At 55.4% G+C, this 9658-nt stretch overlaps 1 protein-coding gene across 1 annotated transcript; it reads left to right on the top strand.

Moving 5' to 3' along the window:
- Positions 1–628: 628 nt before the first annotated feature.
- Positions 629–7847, top strand: JDP2 (Jun dimerization protein 2). The gene is made up of 3 exons (XM_009280718.2): positions 629–829; positions 5822–5926; positions 6806–7847. The coding sequence occupies exons 1-3, from the start codon at positions 629–631 to the stop codon at positions 6989–6991; spliced, it is 492 nt and encodes a 163-aa protein (XP_009278993.1). The 3' UTR covers positions 6992–7847.
- Positions 7848–9658: the final 1811 nt, after the last annotated feature.

A 9658-nucleotide genomic window follows, 5' to 3' on the forward strand; every position in this document is an offset into this window, starting at 1 on the left:
AGCCTTTTGCACCTTGCTCCATTTCCCCTCCTCTCCAGCCTTCGCTTCCTCATGTCTATGCTGGGAGATGTTTGTTCAGTGGCAGGTTTTTCTCTCACGGTTTTATCCCTCGTCCCTGTGTGCCGTGTCCCAGCCCTGACCAGCAGGCTGAGCCTGCCCAGAAGAAATCCAGCCCAAGGCATGTTATGGTCCTCTTTGTGCCGTTTTCTTCTTGTCCTAATAACCTACATGTTAATCAAAACTCAGTTAAGAGCAAACCTTGATCTTCTGCACTCCAGAGAAAGGTGTGCCAAAACCAGTAGTCCATGGGACCACATCGCTGTCGTTGCAGCCAGCTCCTGTTCTCCTGGTGCTTTGCCTCTTGGGTCTCTTTGCTTTCCTGATCAACACACCAGTAGCGTATCCTTCCTAGCAGGATTCATATATTTTGGTTTCTGTCATCCTGGTTCTGCTTAGTCCTTGCCTTTGCCATCCCTGGGGAAGAGCGCTGCTTTCCCTGATTCGCACCCCGTTAGGTGATGGGACTATGGAATAAATTTGGCTTGTGCTGTGGCATGAGGCCCTGTAGTTGGGTTGTAATGGGCTGTGTCTCACTCTCCCTCCAGCCTACGAAGCTGTTTCCCCTGCTATGATGCCAGGGCAGATCCCCGACCCGTCCCTGACGGCCGGCGCGCTGCCTGGGCTTGGCCCCTTGACGGGACTGCCTGGCACAGCCCTTACTGCTGAGGAGCTGAAGTACGCTGACATCCGCAACATCGGGGCCATGATCTCACCTCTCCACTTCCTGGAGGTGAAGCTTGGGAAGAGACCCCAGCCCGTGAAAAGTGAGGTGAGTCTCGGGGGCTGCTGGCTGCAGGTGGCCCTGTAGGGCCGTTGCCTGCACCTGCCTGTGTTTCTCTCCTGCCTGTGCTTGGGTTTCCTGCCAGGGTAGCCAGCAACGTGTTTTATAAGCACGTCACGCTGCCTGTTTGGTGATGTGCACGTGTGTTAGCAGCTGCTCCACTGGCTGCCTCTTCACCATGCCTGAATTTCTGTGCCTGTGGCATGGGCTGGGAGCGGTGGCCTTGGTGTCCCAGACCTGACCGGTCCCACACAGCCATTGGCAGCCAGCTGAACTCAAACCCTGCCCGTGGAGCGGGGTCTGGCACAGCCAGCGTGTCCCTAGGTTGGGGCACGCACCCAAAGGAGAAGCCGCGCAGCCCATCAGAGGGCTTGCGTGATGCTTTCATCCCGTCTCCGGTGCCAACGAGCTCTTGGTGCTGCTGGCGTTGGCATTGCCTTTCCCACGGGGATGAGGCACATGGGCAAACGGTGCTGAGTGGCAGCGGTGACTCAGCTTGTGCCACAGGCGCTGCTGGCTGGGGCTTCCCCTGCCCCACTGCTCGGGAGGCGCCGTGGCTTCACCTCGGAGCTCCTGGGACAGGGAAGGTAGGTGGCTTCTGCTTAGTACTACAGGCTGGCACGTCAGAACCAGGCTGCAGGGACTTGGGAGACACTTGCACAGCCTTTTCCTTGTGTGTTTGTCTCGTGTTGGTTGTCCGGTCTTTGACTCCTTGACCCTTGCTGTACTGGTGGTGAGTGTTTGCACCTCCCACTGCCTGCAGATGGAGCAGGGAACCCATCAATTCGGAGGCCCCACGTTGGTGAGGGTGGTGGCTGCTGTCAGAAGGTCCGATAAATAACCCTTCTGAACAGTGCATTTGCTCCTGTGTGAGGATACCTCAGATGATGCCATATAAGGATGGGGTGATGTGCATTCTCTGGATACATCAGCAAGGAGGTACTAGATGTAAAGAGGTAAAGAGGTAAAAAGCTGCCCGTGATGAGCTGTGAGCTGAAGGGTGTAAAACATCAGTTCCAGGGAGCAGCCCACTCTCCAAATGGTGCTGACACTTGGTTTGGCCCAACTCTTATGGCAAAAGCTTAGCAGCACCCAGGTCCACCTGCAGGGAGGGTGCCTGTTCCTTCCCCCCAGCCCCTTGCGGTGGACTTCTGCGGGGAGAACTGGTACGATGGAGTCCATCTGATCACCTTGCACAGGAGCTCTGTTCCCAAGGGAGTGTCTGATCAGCTCATGCAGCATCCCATGGAGCTCACCTGGGGACGGACTCGGCAGCTTCTCAATGGCAGAAGCTGAGGCTAGGATGCTGCGGGAGGCCATCAGAAGGGTCTGGGGGGTGCTTATGGCTTTGGTCCCTCTAGGCAAAGCAGTTGTGGGTTGGCAGCTGAAGCCAAATGCTGTCCCAAGCTCTTGGCCTGGGTATCATGCAGCAAATGGGGTGCAATGCCCGCCTTGCTTTGTGGGTTAGGGAAGAAAGAAAAAAAGTCTGTAGCTGTGCTGTCTTCCTGGGCACAGGTCCTTTCCTGGGGTGTCTCAGGCACCTCTGAGCTGGCCCTGCAACAGCTGCTTTTGCTTGTTGGGCATGGGGATGTGGTCTCACCAGCCTCTGCCTAATGGACAGGGCAGCTCTGCCCCACAGCAGGTACTGGAAGTGCTGAGTGTCCTCTGAGCCAGTTGTTGAGACACCATGTGGAGGAAAGATAAGGGGAAGTCCACTGGCAGCCCCCACACGGCTGCCTTCCCTGCAGCCAGTTCCTCCCCTGCGTGGCCTGTGAAGCTGAGGAGTTGAGGACAGCAATTGGAGCTGCCCCTGGCACGGGCTTTGCAGCGAAAGTCTGGGGGAGCTGAAGCAGTAGCTGCTTATCCCATGAGTAGCCAAGAAGCTGCCCACACATAATTTTGCAATGCAGCCTGCAGCTGCTTTCCTCTTGCAGGGAGCCAGAGCCTGGGGATGCTGGGTACCGGCATGCCATGCTCTGCGCAGCGCCTGGGAGGGCAGGCTGCTTCCCACGAGCTGGGGCACAGGCAGCTTTCTCTGCTGTGCTGGGGGGACCAGCATCTCTTGGCATTGGGTATTTGTCCCTGGGAGTATGCACAAAACCCACCCAGTGGGCGCTGGGCGCTGGCTTCCCCGCAGGGTGGTGGACAGCCCCACTGGGCAGGCTGCCCTCCTCTTGGGGCAGCTGGAGACAGGTGCTGCTGGGCTCCTCTGCCATTGAAACCCACCTGGGGTGCTCCCTCTAGGACAGAGCCCTGCCCCTCAGGCTGATGGTCACCTCGGTCCCTGATGCTGCTGACTGAAGCAATTCAGGAGGCAACCCCAGACCTTCTACCCACAGGATTCCCCTGGAGATCAGCTACTGAAACATGCTATGGGGTGATACACCATCACTGTCCCTTGTGCCTCTGAGTAGAGTCCTAACCCCCAGCACCAGGGCCATGTCACCTTTTTGAACTGAAATGAAGCAGAAGCGGAGAGGGGGAAACCTGCTTTCTTGAAGTTACAGGAGCTGTGGTCAAAAAGCAGAGCCAAGAGTTCAAGCTGCTGCTATCTGTGCTGAGTCACCCTCCTTAAGCATCTGTACCCCATCTAAAGGACTTTGCCCTTTGCTGGGCCCTCTGTGGGGTGGAGGGGAAGCTGAAGGGGACAGGGACAGGTCACTTATTCTTTGATTCTCGCTGAATGGAGCAACAGGGATTGGAAATGTGTCAGGCAGTTCTCAGGGACACTGTGAGGCTTGTGCGGTCACTGTTTGGTCTTCCAGTTCCTGTTACAACCCAAGATGTACTTTGCAGGAAAGTTTGGGGTGTGTTTCTTGAGCTTTGGAGCTGTAAGCACGTGTCCCCTCTCTGCACCCTCCTAATAATCCTTGAACTAAAAGGCCGAGAAGCTATCTAAGGGGTAGAGGAGTGGTTGGTAAATGTGCAGAGGGGAATGGTGGCTACCCTGATGTCCACCTCCTCTTAAACTCTGTGTGGAAATTTTGTAAGAGCTGCTTGTGGCTTTGCTGTGAGGTATCCTGATCCTGCCAGGAGGAAAAGGCAGCAGAGCATGGAGTTAGAGCTTTCCTGGTCACTTCTGCTAACGCCTGCCGCATCTGAGTTACATTGGTATAGTGAGAGCTGGCCACTTCTAACTGGACTTGGGGGCATCAGTGCGGTTCCCATCCTGGTTCTCCCAAGTGTGGTGCATGATGCCCCATGGCACTGCCTTGGCAAAGGAATGGTGGCAGCCTGGCATTATGGAAGTCTGTGCATAGCTTGTGGTGATTTTGCTTAATATTTTAGCCCCAGCTAAAACAGCAACTTTGGTAAAATGTTTGGGAAGTAAGGTACAGAAGATGCAAAAGCTATTAGTGCTATAAAACTTGGACATTGGCTTCTAAAGCATGCTATGTGCTGCATATTGGACATGCACCTTACTTAAGGTACCCCTTCACCTTAACTCTGCTGAGTCAATGTTTCATCCTGTCCTTGCACATCACACTGAGATGTTTTGATTAGTGGGCTTTGGACTTGGTGAATGTTAGCAGTGTGCACAGTTTGCTGTGGACGATGGCACCTGCAGCTTTTGTTTTCTGCAGGCATCACTGGTGTACCTACATGTGGGGTAATCTGGTGGCCACCCACTCCCACCGCCACTTTGTGGCCTTGGCATTGGGAATCTCTGACTCTCCTTTTGAGAGGTGACTAACCAGCTGCTGGAGCAACAAGGCTGTTCAGATGGTGTGTGCTGTGAGAGGCTCGTCTGGGAGATGTGTCCCTCAACTGACTTGGGGGAGGTACGGTACGCATTGGGAATCTCTGACTCTCCTTTTGAGGTGACTAAGCCCAGCTGCTGGAGCAACAAGGCTGTTCAGATGGTGTGTGCTGTGAGAGGCTCGTCTGGGAGGTGTGTCCCTCAACCACACTGACTTGGGGGAGGTACGAAGGGAAGGATGCGGCTGCCTTCTCAGACTGGAGCTGCCCTTAGAGAAGGTGCAAATAGGCTGTGGAAGTGCTCATAAAGCGAATATTGCTGCCACTGCATTTGAAGAGATGTGTGCTGTCAGGTATCAGTTGATAGGAACGAGGCAGTTCAGTCTGACATCTCAAATTTCAGAGTCCCAGGCCGAATGTGGATGAAGGCACTGGGGACCTTTTCTTCTCTAGCCATGCTACAAAGTGTAACCTGGATGCTGACTTCGCAGGGCTTTCCAGCACTCAGATTTTTCTTGAAGGAGCTGGTTTGGGTTCTCAGATGCAAGCATGCCATAGGCCATTTACACAGGCTTTGTAGTAAATATCCCTAAATACTTTGATTACGGGTTTCCAACCCATAGGGCTTATTGGCCTGGCCTGTGTGGTTTGAGTCAGACAGCACAGAGCAACTGAGTCACGGCGAACAGCGCAAGCACTGCCGTGTCCTGCTTCTTTACAGGGGATGCAGAACCTGTCCCACCTTACCGTGGTGGCCCTGTGACTCAGGCAGTGCTGAAGCTGCAGCAGACAGTCCCATGTACTGGAAGGGAGGGAACAGCCAGGCCCAGCTGGGGGTTCTTTCAGGTTTCTCTGCCTCTCACTCTTGGCTGCATGTGTGATGCTTTGAATGACTGTTCACAGAGCTGTGCCTGTAGATGTCTGTGTGACAAACTGTGCCTATCTTTGCGGGATGGGGTTCTATTCCCCTTGTCTCTGCCCTTTCTCGGGGAGGGAGCAGCCCTGCAAAGAGTTGTCTGTCCCCTGCCAGCCGGGTCCCCAGCTGTGGATACCGCACTGGTCTCCCTCCCTGTGTCCCCACAGAGTAGAGTTAGAGGCTGTGGCAGCAGCATGCCTGGTTCCTGACGAGGATTAGACCACGTCGCTGGTGGCCACTGGCATGGGTGGCTGCCACCCCTGTCCTTGCCCTGCCCACCGGTGGGGCTGCCGGGTGCTCACCCCTACCTCCTGCCCTGCCCCATACCTGCCGGCTCTGACCTGGGCTTCTCTGTCTCGTTGCAGCTGGACGAGGAAGAGGAGAGGAGGAAAAGGCGCCGGGAGAAAAACAAAGTAGCAGCAGCGCGATGTCGTAACAAGAAGAAGGAGAGGACGGAATTCCTGCAGCGGGTGGGTGCCCTGACCTGTCCCAGGGCACAGCGGGGACCTTGGCGGGGGCACCTCCCTAGAAAGGTGCCCCAGCTGCAGGCAACGCTCCCTCCTAAACTCCCCCTCTGCCTCCCCTTGCTCCTGTGCCCTTATCTGGGAAAACACAGGCCCGTTGCCCCCTTTCCACGAGGCTGTGAAGGTGGTGGCCGTGTGCGTGCTGAGGCAGAGCTCACGAGCATCCCTGTGCCTGTGGTACCAGGGATGGAGAGGGCTGGAGGTGGGCTCTGGGTGTGGGGGAGAGAGAGGGCTGGTAGTGCCTCTGCCTCAGTGCTGGAGCAGGAGCACCCGTGGGAGTGTGGCACAGGACAGGGGGCCGACAGTGTGCTGGCCCCTTGCCCAAATTCCTGAAGGTTTCCCCGTTCAGTGGACAGATGCCCTCTCACCCGTGACCCCAAGGCAGAAAAACTCTCACAGTACCTTGGTGCTTTTCTGCAAGGGGTGGTGGGACATGGGCAAATGACACAGTGGGGAACAAGGAGCCATTTCACAAGGGCAGATCCTTGCAGATGGGGGGTGAAAACTTAAATGCGGGTTTGTTTCCACACACCCTTCCAGACCATGGAAAGCATCCAGGCAGGGGTTTTGCTGTGGTGCAGCAGAGACCTGTCCTAGGAGGTGACTGTGTATTTCCTTGCGGTGGCACTAGGTAACTTAAGGCAGCAGGGCTGGGGATGAACTGCCTGGAGGGGCCCGGTGCCTTGGCAGGTCTTCAGGCTGCTGCTGTGCTGCAGGGGCTGAGGGGCGGCACTGAGCAGAGATGGTTTGTTGGCCAAATTGTTTCTCCTTGTATCTTGTCCTGTTGGAATAAAGTCACATGCGGCTGTGTTTCTGTCCTGCTAGGAGTCCGAGCGTCTAGAGCTCATGAACGCTGAGCTGAAGGCCCAGATAGAAGAGCTGAAACAGGAGAGGCAGCAGCTGATCCTGATGCTGAACCGGCACCGTCCCACCTGCATTGTGCGGACAGACAGCATCAAGACGCCCGAGAGCGAAGCCAACCCGCTGCTGGAGCAGCTAGAGAAAAAGTGAAGGTGGCACTGGGCCAGGAGGAGGAGACAGTGGCGAAGGGTCTTCCAGGGTCTCTAATGTATGTACTGTGTGAAGAACTGTGCACCCAGGCCTGGTGCAGCCAGGACCCAGTGGGCTTCCTTGGGAACTATGGACCAAACAAATATGGGGACAGAGAAGATCAGGAACCTGTCAACCATGTACTCTGGGGCTGAACCCGGGAGCAGGGCTAGCGGCACCGATGAGGGCAACCTCCCTGTGATACCTCATCACAGCCCTTCAGCCTGCTTGTGGCCCTGGGGACCCATGACACCGCAGCACATCCCGCGAGGTCCACGCGCCCCGTGGGGAGCAGGGGCCGCAGGCGGAGGAGTGGCGGCTGCACGGTGCCCGCCGGCGCCCTGCCCAGAGGCTGCCACCGCTCCTGGCGCATGCTCTGGAGGGAAACCCGAACCCAAGAACCGCAAACACTTGACGCAACCCCGTTTGGTGGGCAGGCCTGTCGGGGCTCGGTGGCGCAGGCGCCCCCCACAAGCACACTCTCAGTATAATGTTTACAGCCCAGCTGTCCGTGTCGGCCGTGCTTTTGAATGCACATTTTTACACTTTTTTTAAAGTATTTTTTACAAAGTTTTTATACAGCGATCTCTATATGGATTTATATAATCACTAGATGTGATCCCATAGAAATGTATGTTATGATGGTCTGTTTGTTACAAATGCATATGCCACAGTTATCTCCATTGTGTTACTTGTCCGGTAGCGTCTGGCTCCTTCCCTGGCGTGCTGGGAAGGGGGTCCAAACCACCGTCCACAGTGGTGTCGCTACCCTCTCCATCCATGTATGTCCTTCATAATACTCAGTTCTGTATCTCTCAGTAAATGTTACCTTTACATCCGCCGTCCTCCTGTGCTCTGTCCGGGTCAGGCCATGGTGGGCTCTGGCCAGAGCTCGGCACCATGGCAACATGTGCCAGGTCTGACCATGCCGGGTGTGTTCCTGGCTGAGTGGAATGGTGCAGCTGATGGCAGAGCTGGTTTTGGTGGTTCTCTGTGTTAGCAGCTGTGGGCCAGGGGAATTCACCCTGGGGAGGCTGGGAACCTCGGAGGCAGCTCTGACCATTGTCAAGCAAGAAGTAGCTCAGTGCTGCACCGAAAAGGGCAGGCAGGGCATGGCTTGTGGGCTGGAAAGGCAGAGGTGTGACACAGGGAGACCATCTCATCCTTACCTGGTCCTTCTTGTTTCAGGCCTGAATACAGCAGCTTGAACTCATTTCAGGGACAAGAAAGAGATGGGGGAGCTGTCACAATGTTCTTGTGGTGGTGATCCCTCATGGAAGGAGGTGGAGAACTGTTCCTTTGGGTCTCTGCTGGGTCCTAGCCTTGCCCCTAACTGACATGCTGGGAAAGCTCTTAAAGCTTGCCCTGCGCTTCGGCCAGTGCTGAGCACAGGGGTGTGGAGGTTGAGAAGATAATCAGCCAGGTGTGCTTCAGATGCTAGGACTGAGAGTTAGCATCCCCATATGAATAACCAAGCTCTGCCACTATTGCTGTGTTCCTGACTCTTAGATACAAAGGCAGTGGGAAGGTGCCTTGGTCTGGACTGGGGCAGACCCCATCTCACATGTGGGCACCACTGAGGGTTGTCTTAGAGGAGCAGCGGTGCACCCAGCCTTCTCCCAGTCAGTGTCCTACCCATTACTGGCGTGGATGAGGCTACTTCGACGCAAACTGCAAGTGAAAGAAGCTTTCAGCATCTGGTACAGATGCACACTCCAGTCAGGAGCACTGAAGCGGTGTTGGGAGAAGATGAGCTTGACCTAAACATGACAACAGGATGGGAGGAGGTCTTCGCTGAGCACGACTGCTTCTCTAGTGCATGTGTATCTCTGTGTAGGCTCCTTTTCCAACCCTTAACCTCCAGGGATAGCTGACATTAGTCCTTTCCCTGTCTCATACTTTCTTCCTGGATTTCCCCTCCCTTTCCATAACTTGTCTTTGGGACCTCCCAAAATGCTGCCAGCTGCCTTATTTAGTGTGAAGCATGTTGGATCTGTTACAGGCAAAGTTTTTGCGCTGGGAGGGCTTGTTGGCTGAGGTGCTCTAGAGGGATGTGCAAGGACAGGACCTGAAACAAAGCTGGTAGAGAAAAGCAGTGTCTGGCCTGGCTCCCACTGCCTGCCGTGCAGCCCTTGAAGCTGGGCAGCTGTCCCTCTGCGCTTCCTTCTGCCTAGACCCTGCAGCAGTGGCTCAGACCTGACCCGTTTCTCAGCTGCTGTCAGGAGCCACTCTTCATACTTTGAGGAACAGGGTGCCTCTGAGTTCTGCTGAAAGGATGCAGAGCACTTGCTAAGCCTGTTTCTCTCTTCAGGACTCTATTTCCCTCTGCAGAGTGTACATGGTAATGAATTTCCAGGCTCCTGCAAGTATCAGTTTCCTCTCTGGTGGTCAGCGGGAGCTCCCCGTGGGACATCAGATGGTCCAGCCACAGGCATCTCGTGCTTTTTGCTCACCTGAGAGACTGTGCGCTCATCTCTGCATGGGGGGACTCTCACCCACCTGCCACGCACCTTCCAGCAGCACTGGCAGTGCCTCGGGTGCAGGCGATGGCCCTTCTCTGGCAAATGGACACACTGCAGTAAAACTTCCGGCTATGAAAACAGCTGGCTTGAAAGAGAAATACAAGGT

This window comes from Aptenodytes forsteri, unplaced genomic scaffold (genome assembly GCF_000699145.1).
Source record: "Aptenodytes forsteri isolate BGI_AS27 unplaced genomic scaffold, ASM69914v1 Scaffold193, whole genome shotgun sequence".
NCBI lineage: Eukaryota > Metazoa > Chordata > Aves > Sphenisciformes > Spheniscidae > Aptenodytes > Aptenodytes forsteri.